We start from the raw sequence: 19257 nt of genomic DNA on the forward strand, positions 1-19257 counted from the left end.
CCCGGCTCTTTCGCGAACCCTAGTGTTTGCGGACACAAGGCTCTGGAGTCCGGATCGGGCAGTGGCTGATGTGGGTGCATCGGGACTCCTCGTGTTCCTAACGAGAAGTGTGCGCCCTGCACAATCGGGGGAGGTGGGGGGGGGGGGGGGGGTCCGTTCGTCTCGGGGAAGGGCATCTCTTCGTTTAGCGCTCACGGCCTCCGGGTGAAAGGACCTTTCCCGGAGGTCGGCGTGGATTGAACGCCCTGGCCTCAATGGGGCCGCGGTTTCCTCTCCTGGTGGCCGCGCTGGGCAGCTGCCTGCTTCCTGCCCTGGGTTGTCTCTGGTGTGATAAAAGGGTCGTGGAGGCTCTAAAATCCTTGGAGACGGATTACTTGCCCGACCACTTGGGGGCTGAGCATCACAAATCCCTGATGGAAAAGTTAGAGGATGCCGTGAAGGATTTCAAGAATCTGGAGCTTGAGGAGGACGAGTCCTTTCTGGAGGTCGTCGGTGAGGGCCAGGCAGAGCCGGGACTCCTGGGTCCTGGGAAAGGAGGGGTCTGGGGCTAGGGTTGCTGGGTGCAGGGATGAGAGGGCTGGAGGCAGAGTCTTCTGGGTTTGGGTACAGATTTAGGGGGTTTCCCCAGGGCTAGCAAATACTGTGTTCCCCCTACCCCTTATCCTACAATTTTGTGCAACAGAACTACAATTCCCAGAAAGCAACAGGCGGATAGTCCCTTCACCAGGCCTATCCTTGCCCAGTGGCCCCATGGGTATTGTAGTTTCTAAGACTAGGTGAGCCCTCCATACAGTTAACACTGGAATCTGAGGTTCTATCTACCCCGCCACAGATGATGCCACACTGGAAAAGGGAACCTGGAGTTTTCTGAAGGAACTGAAACGCATCACGGACAGTGATGTAAAAGGTAAATGCATGGCCCTAACCGGTTTGGCTCAGTGGATAGAGCGTCGGCCTGAGGACTGAAGGGTCCCAGGTTCGATTCCGGTCAAGGGCATGTACCTTGGTTGCCCGCACATCCCCAGTAGGGGGTGTGCAGGAGGCAGCTGATCGATGTTTCTCTCTCATTGATGTTATTGATGTTTCTAACTCTATCCCTCTTCCTTCCTCTCTGTAAAAAAATCAATAAAATATGTTTTTAAAGATAGTTAAATGCATGGAGGGGACAGGGGAGGGGCTCCAGAATCTCTCAGGGAAGTGATCGATGGTGACACCTGGCCAGGTACTGGGCTCTGGAACCAGACTGCCTAGGTTCGATTCCTGGCTCTGCCACTTGCTAGCTGTGTGGCCTTGCAGCTTTGTCACCCTCCACCGGACACCACAACAGGGCTCTAGTCCCAGCCGTTGCTTAGCCAGTATGTTCAGTGGCCATTCAGTTTCACTGTTCTGAGAGCCAGGCTCTGCAGGCAGAGACACACTTCCTGTAGCTCACACCTGGAGGCGGGGAGGGGACCCCTCCGCTTCATCCTGCTTCTTCCCAGGTGAGCTCCTCGTGAAGGAGCTGTTCTGGATGTTGAAGCAGCAAAAGGAGACCTTTGCCAGACACGTTTCTCTGTTCCAAAAAGATGGTGAGGGAAGATGGGAGTTCCGGGCCCGCAGCCTCTCCATCCTCTGTCCAAGAGTCCTTGTCCCCAGCCCCTTGCTTCTCCAGGTCGGGTCCCTCCTCCCTCAGATCCAGGGGTTCAGGCACCCAGGTCCTTCCTCCCGCAAAGCTGGGAGCTCCAGCACCAGCCCTAGCCTTTGCCCCCTCTCTCATCCCCTTTAGCTTAACAATATGATTGTCTTTTTTTTCTCTCTCTCTCTCTCTCTTCCGACGCAGCTCTCTGTCCCAACAAATGCGGTGAGTGTGGGGTATGGGAGCTGGTCCTCTTTCCCTCATCCCTGCTGTGAATGCCCAGCCTTTCTCCGCCCCCTGCTGGGTCTCCTGTGTCTTCATTCTCCGCACCTGCGAGGTTCCGGATCTCCAGCATTCCTTCTGCACCAAGGCCATCTAGGGGAGCACTCTTTCCAGAGCCTGGTTAGATCCTGGCTTCCTACCGAGCTGGGCTCGAGCCCTGCCCTGCCCTGCCCCGCCCCACCCTGCGGCCTTGCCCTTGCCCTCTCTTTTTAGCCCCGCCTCTCAGGGGGCGCAGACAGCCTCGACCCTGCTCCCGCAGGTATGATGTTGCAGACTCTGACCTGGTGCAATTCCTGCGAGAAGAAGGTTCACGCTTGTCGGAAGAACATGGATTGCGGGGGTGAGAAAGCTGGGCCCGAGAGGAGGGGTGGGCGCAAACGGGGTGTGACTGAGTCTGGAGAAGGCCCAGGCCACCGTCAGCGGAAGAGAAGAGGCGGGGCTGACCCAGTGGAGGGGAGTTGGGGGAAGGCCAAGAGCCATAAAGCGCCATCCCACGGTGACCCCCTGTCCCCAGAGCGCAGAGTCAATGTCCATGAAATGGAAGACATGATCCTGGACTGTGAGCTCAGCTGGCATCACATCTCTGAAGGCCTGACTGATTACACCTTTTACAGGGTGGGGGCCTCCAACCCCGTACCCCTTGAACTCCGAGCCCCCAGGCCCGTGTGCCCCCCCCTGTCTCACATTCCCCATGACCCATGACCTAGAGGTTTGGTTGCCAATGACCCCTTCTGGACCCTACACCCCGACCAGTACACAGGACTCCCATCTCCCCCACTGAGACCCATGATCTTCTTACCCCTGTACTTCCCCCAACCCCTGAACTCCCCAGGCCTCTGTGACCCCTTGAGCTTGGGTCTAGGTTTGGAAGAACAAACCTGAGAGCATGGTGTACAAGGGGACAGCGCCCACCCTGACCAAGACCAAGGTAAATCCATCGGATGCGGGCACCTACCGCTGCCAGCTGAACACCGTGAAAAACAGCCCCGCCACCATCATCCGTTATCATGTCAGAGGTCAGTGCGGGGGAGCTGAGAGGAGAATGGGATTCCGGGGTCCGGGGTCCGGGGTTGGGAGCGGCCTGCTTCAGGGGCGTGTGCGGGGGCATAACTTCCTGCCCCGCGTGTGGCTTTGGCCACGTAGGCAGGGTTTCCTTCGGGGTGGGTTCCGGAGTAAGCCGTCGGAGGCACGTTAATTATCTCCTGCTGGGGCTGGGTCCGGGGGCGGGCCGGGGCCGCGAGGGCTCGCCCTGGCTGTGCTGGGACCTTCTTGGTGCCTCCCAGGACGATCCCTTTCTCCTCCTCTATCAGTGTTGCCCAAAAGAGTTGTGGAGGAGACGCCGTCCACAAACATCATCCCAAACCCGGAGGATGTGACCCTGGACGAGGTGACTTGGACGCCCAACAAGTCGGCCACCACCACCATCCCGCCTCCGTCGCCATCTTCCGCGGCGCAGTCCCCGACGGTGGAGAACATGCTGAGAAGCCTCCTGGTGGGGCTGTTGATCTGGGGCTTTGTGGTGCTGATAGCCAGCATTGTCATCTTGTGAGCAGCCTGCAGAGAAAGGCAGGGCTTGGCTGAGGGGCGGGACTTCCAGTCCAGAGGTGGGTCTGGGAGCCGTGGAGCCCTGAGCCCTGGACTGCCACTGGGGGGTGGGGGGTGGACCACCAGTTGGGGCTTCCCTAGGAGGGTGAAGCTCGGATAATGGCTAGATCAGCTATACTGGGGGCTGGGGGCTGACCCGGTTTGGCTGTGTGCACCCCACTGTCTCCCAGGATGCTCTGCTATTGGTCCGAGAAGAATCCTGGATACTTCATTGATTCCATAAAGTCCTGGGTCAGCACTGCCAAGGAGGCTGCTCAGAGCCCCAACGTTCCAGAGAAAAAGGACGAAAAATCTAGGAGCCAATAAAGATTTATTTGATTGTTTTAAGTATCTGACTCACTCCTCCATACTGATCTCAACTTGGGGTTCCCCGAAGAGGAGAGGTCTGGGGACAGTCTCCTCTCCGAGGGAGGAGGGGCTGGAGCCAGGCCCCCCCGTGGGTCCTGGCAGGGCCCAGCGGGCTGCTGTGCGATCCAGAATTAAGGAGTGGGGCAGAGCCAGCGCTACCCAGATCTCCTCCTCCAGGCCCGGTCCCCTCACAGGACGCCCCCTCCCCGCTCTTCCTGCCGGGTTTCCTCTGGCCTTTTCCTGTCCCCCACCCAGTGCTGGGAGCTGGGGCAGAGGAAAGGCTGAACAGGAGCAGTGGGGTCGGGAGCAGACCCAGGCCGACGGAGCCAGGGCCCCCCGGGGTGCTGCTGGGACCCGAAGCAGGGTAAGAGCCGGGACCCGGGAGTCCAGATCCCTCCTCCCTCAGATCCAGGACTCAGTTCTCAGCCACTTCCCGTCCCACACCCAGGAGTCCGGGCTCCCTTCCCTTTCCTCTACCCAGACTCAGGAGCCTGGGCCCCAGCCCCCTCCAGGTTCTGACCCAAGTCCAGGCCCTCCCCTCCTCCCCTCTAGCCCATCCCCACTACTCAAAGCCTCAGGAGTCGGGGCCTTGCCCACCCTCCCCGTAGGGCCATGCTATCTGGTGAACGGAAGGAGGGCGGGAGCCCCCGCTTCGGGAAGCTGCATCTGCCCGTGGGCCTTTGGATCAATTATCCCAGGAAGCAGCTGGCCAAGCTGGGGCGGCGCTGGCCCAGCGCAGCCTCCGTCAAGTGAGTGCCCTCCTCCCCGGAACTCCGGCCCCTGCCCCGTCTGCCTCCTGCCTGTCCTTGTCGATGACCCAGGCCCTGCCCTAGGCAGTGCCAGGGACCTCTGAATGGGCAAGTGAGCTGGTGGTCGGTCGGTCGGAAGGACACAGTGGGCCACGGCGATCCAGATCCAGGGCCCGGGTGGGGGAGGTGCTGGGCGTGGACACAGGATGGGGACCCAGAAGGCGATGGATTTGATTCACTTCTTTCCCTGATCACCCTTGGAGGTTCCCTTCTGTGGGACTCGCCTACTTACTTATTTATTTCATCTCTTTCCTTGTCTCCGGCTTCTGCCCACCTCGCATCTCCATACGCCCTACGCTCGCTTCCCACCTTTCTGCCCGTCTCTGTCCCGTCTCCATGGGTCTCTGTCACTCTGCCTCGGGGTCTCTGCCCCCCTCCCCCCCAATCTGGGTCTTTGTCCGCCTCCCCCCTTCTCTCACTCCCGCGTCTCTGCGCGTCTCTCTCTCCCGCATCTCCGCTCCTCGGCGGGCTCCCAGGTCTTCCTCTTCCGACACGGGGAGCCGCAGCAGCGAGCCGCTGCCCCCGCCGCCGCCGCACGTGGAGCTGCGGCGAGTGGGCGCGGTGAAGGCGGCCGGGGGAGCCTCGGGGAGTCGCGCCAAGCGCATCTCCCAGCTCTTCCGGGGCTCGGGGACCGGGGTCGCGGGAGGTCCCGGGACCCCGGGGAGCGCGCAGCGCTGGGCCAGCGAGAAGAAGCTGCCCGATTTGGCGGCGGGCGTGGCCCCCGAGCCCCCCCTGGCCACTCGCGCCACTGCGCCCCCGGGGGTCCTCAAGATCTTCGGCGCCGGGCTGGCGTCGGGCGCCAACTACAAGAGTGTGCTGGCCACGGCGCGCTCCACGGCCCGCGAGCTGGTGGCCGAGGCGCTGGAGCGCTACGGGCTGGCCGGCAGCCCCGGCGGCGGCCCCGGCGAGAGCAACTGCGTGGACGCCTTCGCGCTGTGCGACGCGCTGGGCCGGCCCGCGGCGGGCGGCCTGGGGAACGGCGAGTGGCGCGCGGAGCACCTGCGCGTGCTGGGCGACGCGGAGCGCCCGCTGCTGGTGCAGGAGCTGTGGCGGGCGCGGCCCGGCTGGGCGCGGCGCTTCGAGCTACGTGGCCGCGAGGAAGCTCGCCGCCTGGAGCAGGAGGCTTATGGCGCTTCCGACGGCGAAGGTGAGGCGGCCCGCGGGGCCTGGGGGCGGGGCCTTGGGCGGGGCCTGCGGGAAGGGGCGGGAGCTGACCCAGGGGCGGGGCCAGGAGGAGGGATGGACAGGGTTTGGGGGCGTGGCCTGCGGGAAGGGGCGGGAGCTGGGGGCGGAACTGACCCAGGGGCGGGGCCAGGCGGAGGATGGACCAGGTTTGGGGGCGGGGCCTGCGGGAAGGGGCGGGAGCTGGGGGCGGAACTGACCCAGGGGCGGGGCCAGGCGGAGGATGGACCAGGTTTGGGGGCGGGGCCTGCGGAAAGGGGCGGGATCTGACCCAGGGGCGGGGCCAGGCGGAGGGATGGGCCGGGTTTGGGGGCGGGGCCTGCTGAAAGGGGCTGGAGCTGACCGGGGGTGGGGGGGGTGGGGGGGGTGGGGGGGTGGGGGGGGTGGGGAGGCGGGGCCAGGGCGAGGCAGGCCTGCAGGGCTGGAAGCGAAGCCCCTGGAAAGGGACTGGGCGGGACCATAGCACGGGGGTCAAGTGGAGGAAAGGCTGGGTTCGACCCCGGGTCAGCCAGATGTGCTAGGCCAGAGCCCTTGGGGTAAGGGCAGCGCCCACGGGCGGGGCCTCTGGTGTTGGGGCGGGGCCTGCAGAATAGAGGTGTTGGCCGGGGCGGATGCGTGGAGTGGGATCCTGTGGCTGGAGGCCTCTCAGAGCAGTAGCTCCTAAGGGCAGGCGGCCCTTTGCGTATGGAGCCTAGAAGGGGGCGGGACCTGGTGCGCGGAGAAATGGGCTGCGAGATCAAAGCCTGAGAATGGGCGGAGCCTCCGGGGGCGGGCCTTGGAGCTGGTGGCCTTAGCAGGGTTGGCTTCCAAGTCTGAGCGCTGGGGCTTGAGGGTGGAGACCAGGGAAGATCAGGCCTGGAACTGGAGGCGGTGCCATTGGTGAAGTAGCAAATGGGGGGCAGGGCCTGGCAGAGGTGGGGCCAGGCTCACAGGACTAGGGGCTGCTCAAGGGGTCCTGTAACCTCTTTTCTGTTTCTGCGTCTCCTTTTGGGAGATAGAGTGGTTGTAGCAGTTAAGCTCATAGGCTTTAAACTCAAGCTGAGAGTCCAACCCGTTCTAAGTCAGTTAAAGTCAGCAAAATGCTAGAAGATTCAAGGAGATAGTGTATAGAAGGAGTTTTAGCCCAGTGCTTGGCGCATTAGTTGCTTAATGTGGAATGGCAATTATAAGTATCATTGTCTTTTTAAAAAATATTTTTTTTAGCCCTAGCCAGTTTGGCTCAGTGGATAGAGCGTCCGCCTGCGGACTGAAGGGTCCCGGGTTAGATTCCGATCAAGGGCACTTACGTTAGTTGCTGGCTCCTCCGCGGGTCAGGGCTGGTGCAGGAGGAAACCAATCCATGTGTTCCTCTCACATTGATATTTTTCTCTGTCTTTCTTTTTCCCGTCCACTCTCCCTAAAACTAAATGAAAAAACATCCTCGGGTGAGGATTTCAAAAAAAAAAATGTTTTTATTGATTTTTAGAGAGAGAGGAAGGGAGAGGGATAGAGAGATAGGAACATCGATGAGAGAGGAACATCAAGGCTGCCTCCTGCATGCCCCCTACTATGGATGGAGCCTGCAACCGGGCATGTGCCTTGTCTGGGAATCGAACCGATGACTTCTTGGTTCCTGAGTTGATGCTCAACCGCTGAGCCACACCGGCTGGGCCATCATTGTCTGTTTTCTTTTCTTCTTCTTCTTCAAAAAGCATTCATTGGGCGCCTACTCTGGGCCACACATTATTTAGGACCCTGGGAGAATACAGTGGGGACACTGACAGGTGAAGTTCCCACCCTCCTAGATTTTACAGCCTCGTGAGAAACACACCAGTTCACTGGTCCACTTCATCCACTAGGCGCCAACTGTATGCCAGGGCTGTGCTGGGCCCAGACAGAGCCCCAAGCGCCCAGGGGTGCCATTCTCTGCTTCAACTTGGAATGTCAGGGAAGGGTGTTCTGTTTCCATGGGGTCTTCTCTGTTCACTGCAAAGTCCCTAGTGGCCAGAAGAGAGCCCAGCACATACTAGATGCTCAAAATAGATTAGTTGAAAGAATGAATGAATTTCTGAGGTGAACACTTTAAGATGGGGATGGGTAGGAGTCAGGCGGAAAAAACATATATTCCAGGTGCAGGGGGCAGCATATGCAACCCCTAAACCTGGGGAGCAGCTCATCTCTCTAGTGCCAACGCTTGGTCTCTCTCCCTTTTAAAATAAATATATTTTTAATTGATTTCAGAGAGAAAGGGAGAGGAAGAGAGAGATAGAAACATCAATGATGAGAGGGAATCTTTGATTGGCTGCCTCCCGCACGTTGGACCGAGCCCGCAACCCAGGCATGTGCCCTTGACCAGAACCGAACCTGCGCAGGCCGATGCTCTATCCACTGAGCCAAACCGGCCAGGGCAACTCTTTGTCTCTTGATAACCTCCCGATTTCTGAGGCTGTCTCTCCCTGGGTCGTTTTCCAGTTTCAGCCTTATTTGCTCTTCGTCTCTCCCCGCAGGCTCAGGCCCCGCCTTGTGGAGGCCACAGAAGAACCGCTCTCGGGCCGCATCCGGTGGGGCGGCCCTGGCCAGCCCCGGCCCCGGGTCGGGGTCCGGTACCCAGGCTGGGTCGGGCAAGGAGCGCTCGGAAAATCTTTCCCTGCGGCGAAGCGTGTCGGAGCTCAGCCTGCAGGGCCGGCGAAGGCGGCAGCAGGAGCGCAGGCAGCAGGCGCTGAGCATGGCTCCGGGGGCAGCCGACGCCCAGATAGTACCTACGGACCCCAGCGACTTCGACCAGCTGACCCAGTGCCTCATCCAGGCCCCCAGCAACCGGCCCTATTTCCTGCTGCTCCAGGGCTACCAGGATGCCCAGGTGAGCTCAGCCCCTCTCCCCCAGATAACCCTGTGCCCCACCGTAGGTTGAAGGGTGACAGAACTACAACCCCCAGAATTCCTTGGGCTACCGTGTGCTGGAAGGTGTGGTCCCAGCAAGGTAGGAGATATTTTTTAAAAAATATATATTTTATTAATTTTTTACAGAGAGGAAGGGAGAGGGAGAGAGAATTAGAAACATCGATGAGAGAGAAACATCGATCAGCTGCCTCCTGCACACTCCCGTGTCCGCAACCAAGGTACATGCCCTTGACCGGAATCGAACCTGGGACCCTTGAGTCCGCAGGCCTGCGCTCTATCCACTGAGCCAAACCGGTCAGGGCAGTGGTTCTCAACCTTCCTAATGCCGTGACCCTTTAATACAGTTCCTCATGTTGTGGTGACCCCCAATTTCATTGTGACAAGTTGAACATAATGAAAGCATAGTGATTAATCACAAAAACAATATGTAATTATCTATGTGTTTTCCTATGGCCTTAGGCGACCCCTGTGAAAGGGTCGTTCGACCCTCAAAGGGGTCGCGACCCACAGGTTGAGAACCTCTGGGTTAGGACAAGGTAGGAGATATTTTCGGAGAGGAGAGTAGGAGTGGAGGAGGATAGATGGCTGAGAAAGATTCCGGGACGAGTAGGGAATAGTTGCCTTTATTCAAAGTTGGGGAAGGCACTGGATTCCAAGGGAGAATGGAACCGCCTGTTGTAGAAAGATCTCCATAAAAGTGCCCTGAGGGGGAGTAACGGGAGAGTCTGTCTCCTGGGTGAGCCTCTATTTCCAGGAGAGGAGTGGACGAATCCCTTTTTAAAAGGTGGCTTACGCCGGAACGATTGGACCATGGTTGATGGGGGCAGGTGGTACTGATCTTTCTATTTTACATATTTGGGTGGCAATCGACTTGTTGGAGTGTTAAGGAGCAGAGAGGGAGAAAGGGCTGGCAGTTGGGAGTCGGTGGGAAGTTATTTCATCCATAGAACTGTAATGTATTAGTGGAAATACTCATATTTTTGTGTGATGATTAAGAGAATCATCCTTAGAGTGGTGTCTGCTTTTGGGCAGCCAAGCTCAACAGGTACGGTTGGGATCAATGGGAGGGCCACTGTAGGAGGTGGTGGAGCTAATGGAACAGTCCTATTTCTACTATCAGAGAAAGATCCAATGGGTTCACAGCTTAGCTGTGAATGTGGGTGAGAGTTTCAGACTATTCAGAGAAGAGTTTGCACAGAACAGAAGTCATTCCTTTGTTGACCAGCAGGATGGAGCAAGTTCATGGTAGGAAAGGGATTGCTTATATTATAACAGCTCATTCCTCCAGACAAGGCTGGAGAAAAAAAGGGTCTATTTTGGGAATGTGGCCAAATCGGCAGGATCTATTTGGGGAGTATGGGACAGCCTTCTATGGGAAGAGGGGGAGACATTGGAAACATCCATTCTTTTGGGTGATGTTCATGAGAAATTCCTTTGTGAGAAAGAGGCTTGATTAGAAGTGTCCATTCCTTGGGAAAAGGAGTAAGAGGTGAGTTTACCATAGAAAGGAATTTATTTGCACACCTCTATTCATGGGTGGCCGTAATCTGAGAGTTCACTGTGTCTGCTGTGCAAGCATCCCTTCTTGGTTTAAGGAACAGGAGAGCCCATTTTAGAAAGGGGGTTCATATATATATTTTTTCTTTTTTAAAAAAAATATATTTTATTGATTTTTTACAGAGAGGAAGGGAGAGAGATAGAGAGTTAGAAACATCGATGAGAGAGAAACATCGATCAGCTGCCTCCTGCACATCTACTGGGGATGTGCCCGCAACCTAGGTACATGCCCTTGACTGGAATCGAACCTGGGACCTTTCAGTCCGCAGGCCGACACCCTATCCACTGAGCCAAACCAGTTTTGGCTATTTTTTTTCTTAATATATTTTTATTTCAGAGAGGGAGATAGAAACCTCAATGATGAGAGAGCATCATTGATTGGCTGCCTCCTGCATGCTCCCTACTGGGGATTAAGCCTGCAACCCAGGCATGTGCCCTTGACCAGAATTGGAGAGTCATTTTTAGGAAGGGGTCTTCTTTTATGCACCTCTTCTTTTGGTGGGTGCAGTGGGGCCCTCCATTATAAGGAGGTCCTTGAAAACATCTATTAATAAGGTGGAGCTGCCCTAACCGGTTTAGCTCAGTGGATAGAGCATCAGCCTGTGGACTGAAGGGTCCCAGGTTCAATTCCGGTCAAGGGCATGTACCTTGGTTGCGGGCACATCCCCAGTAGGGAGTGTGCAGGAGGCAGCTGATCGATGTTTCTCTCTCATCGATGTTTCTAACTCTCTATCCCTCTCCCTTCCTCTCTGTAAAAAATCAATAAAATATATTTTTTTTAAAAAGAATAGTTCTTAAAAAAAATCCTTAAATTCTCTAAAAAAAATAAATAAATAAGGTGGGGTTACTAGAAGTGCCACTATACGGAGATGTCCTTTTGGGGGGATGGGAACATTGAGAGCGTCCATCGATGGGAGAGCATCTTTGGGAACATCCATCATGGGAGAGGGGGGTACCAGTAATAGGTGAGTTCATTGTAGGATTATGTCTCCTCCCAAGGGAGTCCATCATAGGGCGGGGAAAAAATGAGAGTCTGTTGTACAAAAGGGGTCTTCTTGGAAGTGTACATTCATGGGGGGGAGATAATGGAAGAAATCTTTGCTCAAAGGGGGAGTCTCTTTAAAGGTATCCACTCCTTGCTTTGGGAATATTGAAAGAAACTGTATTTAGAAGGGGAAATGTCTTAGGAAGCCTCCATGATGGGGGTGGAATGATGGGTAAGCGGGGCAAGGGGCAGGGAAATGGGAATGTTCCTCGGAGAAAGAAGGTTACCTTGGAAAGGTCCATTCTTTGAGGGGGGGCGTGTAATGGAATAGTCCATTGTAGTAATGGGGACACACATTGGAAGTACCCCTTCTTTGGGCTGGATATTATGGGAGAGTCCACTGTAGCGATTGCTTTGGAAGAGTCCACTCAGGGGAGGTGAGAGGATGGGAGCATCTACTGGAGAAAGATCTGGGAATCATCCACTTTTTTTTGAGGGAGGGGAATGGTAGAGCCCATGTCAAGAAGGGGGTTCCTTCCCCGCCTTGACTTGGTTCAGTGGCTGAGTGTCGACCTATGAATTGGAAGGTCACGGTTAGATTCCCGGTCAGGGCACAAGCCCCGGTTTTTGTGCTCCATCCCCAGTGTGAGGCGTGCAGGAGGCAGCCAGTCAATGATTCTCTCTCATCATTGATGTTTCTATGTCTCTCTCCCTCTCCCTTCCTCTCCGAAATCAATTAAACAACAACAAAAAAGACTTGGAAGTATCAGGTGTTCAGGCTGGATGTTAGGGGACAGCCCAGCACTCCTGGGGGTGGGGGTGATTGGCGAGTCCTTTGGGATTGGGGGAGACCTTCTTGGAAGTGTTCATGTGAGGCGGGAGTTGATGGGAGAGAGAGTCGACTGTCATTGTCGTAAAGAGGTCTCTTTATTTATTTTATTTTTAAGAAATATTTTTTTATTGATTTCAGAGAGGAAGGGAAGAGAGAGTGAGAGATAGAAACATCAATGATCAATGATGAGAGAGAATCATTGGTCGGCTGCCTCCTGCAACGCCCCCTACTGGGGATCAAGCCCGAAACTTGGTTATGTGACCGAAATCGAATCAGTGACCTCCTGGTTCATAGAACAACGCTCAACCGCTGAGCCACGCAGGCCGGCCAGGCAAGGGGTCTCTTTGGAAGCATGCCTCCCCCGGGAACCGCTTCCTGAGCGCATCTTCACTTTCCCTGCAGGACTTCGTGGTCTATGTGATGACGCGGGTGCAGCACGTGTTCGGCCGGGGCGGGAACTCCTCCGCCCGCGGTGGGTCCCCGGCCCCGTACGTGGACACCTTCCTCAACGCCCCCGACATCCTGCCGCGCCACTGCACGGTGCGCGCAGACCCCGAGTGCCCGGCCACGGTGCGCCCGTCCCGGGGGGCCCCGGTCACGCACAACGGGTGCCTCCTGCTGCGGGAGGCCGAGCTGCACCCCGGCGACCTGCTGGGGCTGGGCGAGCACTTCCTGTTCATGTACAAGGACCCCCGCGTCGGGGGCTCGGGGCCCGCGCGGCCGCCCTGGCTGCCCGCGCGCCCCGGGGTCACGCCTCCGGGGCCCGGCTGGGCCTTCTCCTGCCGCCTGTGCGGCCGCGGGCTGCAGGAGCGCGGCGAGGCGCTGGCCGCTTACCTGGACGGCCGCGAGCCGGTCCTGCGCTTCCGGCCGCGCGAGGAGGAGGCACTGCTCGGGGAGATCGTGCGCACCGCGGCGGCGGGCGCCGGGGACCTGCCTCCGCTCGGGCCCGCCACGCTGCTGGCGCTGTGCGTGCAGCACTCGGCCCGGGAGCTGGAGCTGGGCCACCTGCCGCGCCTGCTCGGCCGCCTGGCCCGTCTGATCAAGGAGTCTGTCTGGGTGAGCGAGCGACCCCCACCACCGTCCCGGGTCCTTGGCGCAGCCTCCGCGGGCCACCCTTCACCCCAGTTTTGTCACCACGTCTCCCGTGGTGGCTCAGGAGGGGCTCGGGCTACAAAGCGGGGGGGTCCGATGGGACGCTGGGAGGTGGGGGTTCATCCGCTGTGCAGTGTCTGCCTTTGCAGCTGTGGGATCAATGGGAGAAACCATTCTGGGAGATGGAGATGCGGGGAGGGAGGACGAGAACCCATTGTATGAAACAGTTGAAGAGGCCATTGTGGGAAGTGAGGCGGGAAGCTCACTGGGTCTGAAGTGGTGCGGGAGACCGTGCCTAGAGTGAGGGAGAAGCAGCGAAGGGGGTGCACCCCAAAAAGCTTGGGCCTCTTAGGAGATTTAGGAAGCTCCTGGGGGGTAAGAAGGAACTCTGTTTGAGAAGTGGACCTGGGGGAGAGGGACCGCTCGTAATCATAGAGGCGTGTGTTTTAAAAGGCGAGGCGAGACCATTCTGAAGCTTGAGTCCATTTGAAAAGCAAGGAGAGTCTCTGTCTAAAAGGTGCTTCTAGAAAAACCCGGGTATTGACCCTGGGCCTGTCTCCCTGATCCCCCTCACTTTGACTGTAACCTTGTTGTTCCACAGGAAAAGATTAAGGAAATTGGAGACCGTCAGCCAGAGAAGTAAGAGAAATTCTGGGAGAAGCAACGAGGGGGATGTGGGGGTTGGGATGGGAGTCGGTTCTGTTCACCCCATGCATGTCCTAGCGCAAGTTTCTGCTCTTCCTGCTTCTACTCAACTATTCCAGCTGTGAAATGGGGGTTAGATTCGACCCACAATTAGACGCAGATCTCGGGGCTTGGACACTGCGGTCGGGTTGGGCAAGGATCACAGGTCCCGTCCTCCTTCCCCAGCCACCCTGAGGGGGTCCCCGAGGAGCCCCTGACGCCCGAGGCCGTGTCCGTGGAGCTGCGGCCACTCATGCTGTGGATGGCCAACACCACGGAACTGCTGAGCTTTGTGCAGGAGAAGGTGCTGGAGATGGAGAAGGAGGCTGACCAGGAGGGTGAGCTCGGACCCAGACCCCAGCCCTTCCAAGCCCACTGCCATTCCCTGGACCCGGGGGCCTGGGCTCCTCTCTGCCAGCCTCTGATTCTCCCTCTCACCCCCATGCCTATCCCCAGACCCACAGCTCTGCAATGACTTGGAATTATGTGACGAGGCCATGGCCCTCCTGGATGAAGTCATCATGTGTACCTTCCAGCAGTCTGTCTACTACCTCACCAAGGTTGGCCTTGACCTTTGCTTCCTGTTGGCATCACGTAACCTCCCACTGACTGCATCACATCGCTCTGATGTCACTTCCGATTGGCCCTCACAAGACTTCCTGCTTCTCTGACATCGCTTCCCATTTCGTTATTCCGACATCACTCCCTGCTTGCGCCTGCATCACTTCCTGCCTTCTGGCTTCTCTTCCTGTCTCTGCAAGCATCCCCTCTCCACAGTCTAGTCTCCCTACCTGGTTATATCACTTTCTCAGGCTCCCTCCCTTTTCCTGAGTCAATTCGTCAGTCACTGATAAGTCGGTAGATGGATATATAGGCATCTAGATATGGACAGATTATATAGTGTTAGCTACTGTCATTTAAACTAAAGGTCCTCTTTAAGCAGCCCTCACTTCCTGTGTTTGCTGAACTCACTTTCTGTAACTGAATTCACTTCCTTTTCTGAGTCACAGACCTTCTTCTCCCTGGAGTGCCCATCCTACAGGACCTGTTTGCTGCCCAGTTCCTCACCGCCACCCGTGACCATCCTATTGCTTCTTGGAATTCTCAGGGTTCTGGGCGTATAGCGGGCTTGACTCCCCATCTATGAAATGAAAGGGGATCTTTGGGGCAGATAGTCTATGTTCCTTGAGGAGCCTTGATTGGTGAACCCCTCTCCTTCTGAAGGCTTCGCTTCCTGGACATCCCTGCCAAGTGTGGTTTGACTTTTTTTTCTGGCTCTGACTTTATTTCCTGTCCTTGGCCTGATCTCACTTTTCACTGGCTGACTGCCACCCCACTCCCACTTCCTGACTCTCCATTCTTTTTCTTTCCTTCAGGAATTCTGGATAAATACTTCTTTGACTAAAGGGGGCCTCTTTGCTCAATATCCTTTGTCCTCCTTGAGTTGTCTCTGTTGAGGAACTGTAAGTCCCGTAAGGCACCAGGGGTGGTCTTAAAATGCCCAAGAAACTTCTGCAAAGCCTTTCTTAAGACCTGAGGTCCCCCAGGCCTGATGCCTGCTAGAAACCCAACTGGAAAGTAGGACTTTACTCATGGAGATCTTTAGGGTGTTGAAGGCAAAGTGGACTACAATTCCCAGAAAACTTTGGCGGAGCTCCCCAGTATCTTCCTATGCGGCTCCCCTGACACTTCTAGGGAGTTGTAGTCTGATCTTGTTGGCATCTCTCTATCTCCTCAGACTCTGTATTCAACGCTGCCAGCTCTCCTGGATAGTAACCCCTTCACAGGTGGGGCAGAGCTTCCCGGACCTGGCGCAGAACTGGAGGCCATGCCTCCGGGTTTGAGACCGACCCTGGGCGTGTTCCAGGCAGCTCTGGAACTGACCAGCCAGTGCGAGCTGCACCCGGACCTTGTGTCTCAGACTTTCGGCTACTTGTTCTTCTTCTCCAATGCATCCCTTCTCAACTCACTGATGGAACGAGGTGAGCGTCAGACTGGGACGGGCAAGGAGGCAGAGACAGGAGGCCCTGAGACCCAGGTCAAGTCAGACCGATCACGGGCTGAGGCCTAACTCTTAGGTACTCTGGAAAGCAAGCTTCAGGTCCCCAGCTGAAGAACAGGAAGGGCCTGGGAGGCAGAAGGGCAGGGTCCATATACCCATTGCTGCTCCTACCCTTCCCCCACAGGTCAAGGCCGACCTTTCTATCAGTGGTCTCGAGCTGTCCAAATCCGGACCAACCTGGACCTTGTCTTGGACTGGCTGCAGGGGGCTGGCCTGGGAGACATTGCCATGGAGTTCTTCCGGAAGCTCTCCATGGCTGTCAACTTGCTGTGTGTGCCTCGCACCTCCCTGCTCAAGGTGATTCCTGACCCGGGGCCCCTGATGCGTCAGCCTTGCTCTGTATTCAGCTTACCCTTGGGTCTTCCCTTGGTCTCCATGTTACCCTCAGTCCCAGCTCAGACGCCATGGCTGGTGCACTGGCAGCTCGAAGGAAGTAGCCAACAGGTGTCCAAACTGGGCTGCATCTGAATCTCAGTGGGACTGATTCATAGTTTCCAGGACCCGCACCCTCAGACATACTGACTCAGGAAGTCGGGTACGAGACCAAGGAATGGGGTGGTTAAAACACGCATTGGCCCTAACCGGTTTGGCTCAGTGGATAGAGCATCAACCCGAGGACTGAGGGGTCCCAGGTTCGATTCCAGTTAAGGGCATGTACCTTGGTTGCAGGCTCGATCCCCAGTAGGGGTTGTGCAGGAGGCAGCTGATCGATGTTTCTAACTCTCCATCTCTCCCTTCCTCTCTGTAAAAATCAATATATATCCCACACTCATTGGACATAAAACTACATGCCAGACACTGTTTAGCACTTCTGGTTGGATGCTAAGCCCCAAGAAGTAGGTTACTAATTGGCAATTTTTTCTCCAACAAGGAAACTGAGAATCAGGTAGGCTAGGTCACTTGACTTCCTTTATTTATTTTTATCTGTCAAACTTGTACAGAGCATTTAATGAGCAGCAGGCCGTGCTCTAAGTACTTTAGAATCTGCCATATTCAATCATTACAACAACCCTAGTGGTAGTCCCTAATCTCCTCCATTTACAGATGAGGAGAGCGAGGCACAGTGACTTGCCAGAAGGTATTAATTCACCAAACTGGGTTTTCTGAACCCAGGCAATCTGGGTCCAGTCTCTGGCTTTGACCACACTGATGATTCCAATGCCAGCTAGCTTAGGTGTCGAAATTTTCAAACAGACACAAAAAGTAGCCGCCGTGGAATAATGAATCCCGAGGTACAATCACCAGCTTCAACACGATGAAGGGATGGCTAAGTTAGTTTCTTCTCCATCCCCTGCCTACTCCTATCTTCATTTATTCTGCAGCAAATCACTTAAAAAATGTTTTTGTTAATTTTTAGAGAGGAAGGGAGAGGGTGTGAGAGAGAAACATCGATGTGAGAGAGAAGCATTAATAGGTTGCCTTCTGTACACATCCCGACTGGGGGACTGAACCTGGAACCTGGGCTTATGCCCTGACCATGACCTCCTGGTTCATGGGTCGATGCTCAACTACTGAGCAACACCAGCTGAGCAGCAAACCCCATTTTTTTTTTAAAAAAAAGCTGAGAGCACACCCTTCCCTACCATCACTGCAGTGACACCAGGCTTCACAGTGCCCTCAAGGCATTGCACAGACACCCGTACATCCCACTACATCCGGCCCCTCTATGGAGGGCTTTCTGTTTAGGATTTCTCAGCTGCTCCATAATGACCACAGACTTCTCACCTCATCTTCCCTCCAGGCTTCATGGAACAGTCTACGAACCGACCACCCCACGCTGACCCCTGCTCAGCTCCACCATCTGCTCAGCCACTACCAGCTGGGTCCTGGCCGTGGGCCCCCACCTGCTTGGGAGCCTCTCCCTGCAGACCGGGATGCTGTGGACACAGGTGAGGAGAAATGGGGACAGGCATGGATGCGGGTGATCAGCTTGCTTCTTCTGTCCTTGGGTCCTCGGAATCCATAGCCCCAGCCCCTTCCTCCTCCTTACTCAGGATTTGGACCCCTAGCCCTCTCCTTCCCCAGCACCTACGTGCTGGACTTCAATCCCCTTCTCCCCAGGATACGGGACTTCAAGCCCCCAGCTCCCTCTTTTTTTCCTAGGGGTTTAGACCCCCAGCTTCTTTCCCTTTCAACAGTGGTTCTCAACTTTCCTAATGCTGCGACCCTTTAATACAGTTCCTCATGTTGTGGTGACCCCCAACCATAAAATTATTTTCGTTGCTACTTCATAACTGTAATTTTGCTACTGTTATGAATCGTCATGTAAATATCTGATCTGCAGGATGTATTTTCATTGTTACAAATTGAACATAATTAAAGCATAGTGATTAATCACAAAAACATTTTCCGATGGTCTTAGGCGACCCCTGTGAAAGGGTCATGACCCACAGGTTGAGAACCGCTGCCTTACAAACTACCCTCCCGGTCACCCAGGAATCCCGGGTCCAGGCTTTCCACTCGAAGGAATCCGTAAAACTAAGTTCCAGCCCTTCATTCCTCGTGGACCCAAGGACCCAACTACATCGCCCGTTTCCCAGGCAACGGGGGCCTTTTGTAGTGTGAACTACAACTCCCATGATGCTTGGGAACTCCAGGAGTCGCGCTGGAGTGGACCCCGCTCTAGGAGTTGCTGGGGGTTTTAAGTTTTTCCTTCCTTAGGACGTGACGCAGCCTAGTCTCTCTCTGACACTGCTGCCTACCGCCCATTTTCAGAACTTAACTCTGCGTTTTCGGTCTCATAGGGGACATCTTCGAAAGCTTCTCCTCCCACCCGCCCCTCATCCTGCCCTTGGGCAGCTCGCGCCTGCGCCTCACCGGGACCGTGACGGACGACGCCTTGCACCGTGAACTGCGCAGACTCCGCCGCCTCCTCTGGGACCTGGAGCAGCAGGAACTGCCGGCCAATCACCGCCACGGACCTCCTGTGGCCACGCCCCCTTGAAAACCAATAGCAAACGAGCGCGCGAGCCTTGAAAATTCTTGGGCTGCTACTCACTGGAGCCCTCCTGAGCGCAGAACTTCCTGGGAGTTGTAGTTCTTTTCCCGCTTGGAATGCTGGGAGTTTGAGTTTTTGGGTCGTAGAGGCTGGGACGGTGGGTAGATGGGTGTGGGCTTGGAGTGCCAGGAGCAATAAAGGCATCTGTGGTAGTGACAACGTCTCACTGGTTAAGACCCCGGAAATGTTAGTGATGATTTTCTGCGGAATATGGCACCAGGGCCCTTGCCTGGGGCGCTGGGCTCCTGCCGACTCCGAGGAGGTATTTATAACCACGGCCTCGGCTTGCCCTCTTGCACGTAATCCAACCCGGGAGCACGGGGGCC

At 56.2% G+C, this 19257-nt stretch overlaps 2 protein-coding genes across 2 annotated transcripts; both read left to right on the forward strand.

Annotated features, from left to right (window-relative positions):
- The first annotated feature begins 190 nt into the window (after positions 1–190).
- On the forward strand, positions 191–3808 carry IZUMO1 (izumo sperm-oocyte fusion 1). Its single transcript, XM_070401801.1, has 9 exons — positions 191–492; positions 833–907; positions 1482–1568; positions 1820–1840; positions 2157–2237; positions 2412–2512; positions 2760–2913; positions 3208–3442; positions 3673–3808. Exons 1-9 carry the CDS (start codon positions 255–257, stop codon positions 3806–3808), a joined length of 1128 nt encoding a protein of 375 aa, XP_070257902.1. The 5' UTR covers positions 191–254.
- A 311-nt stretch (positions 3809–4119) lies between these two features.
- On the forward strand, positions 4120–19105 carry RASIP1 (Ras interacting protein 1). The gene is made up of 12 exons (XM_070401498.1): positions 4120–4214; positions 4459–4599; positions 5136–5806; positions 8328–8680; positions 12498–13151; positions 13789–13826; positions 14058–14209; positions 14328–14431; positions 15610–15853; positions 16058–16230; positions 17675–17822; positions 18678–19105. The coding sequence occupies exons 2-12, from the start codon at positions 4463–4465 to the stop codon at positions 18875–18877; spliced, it is 2874 nt and encodes a 957-aa protein (XP_070257599.1). The 5' UTR covers positions 4120–4214; positions 4459–4462; the 3' UTR covers positions 18878–19105.
- Positions 19106–19257: the final 152 nt, after the last annotated feature.

This window comes from Myotis yumanensis, unplaced genomic scaffold (assembly GCF_028538775.1).
Source record: "Myotis yumanensis isolate MYYU_CA2020_CCGP unplaced genomic scaffold, mMyoYum1.0.hap1 SCAF_23, whole genome shotgun sequence".
NCBI lineage: Eukaryota > Metazoa > Chordata > Mammalia > Chiroptera > Vespertilionidae > Myotis > Myotis yumanensis.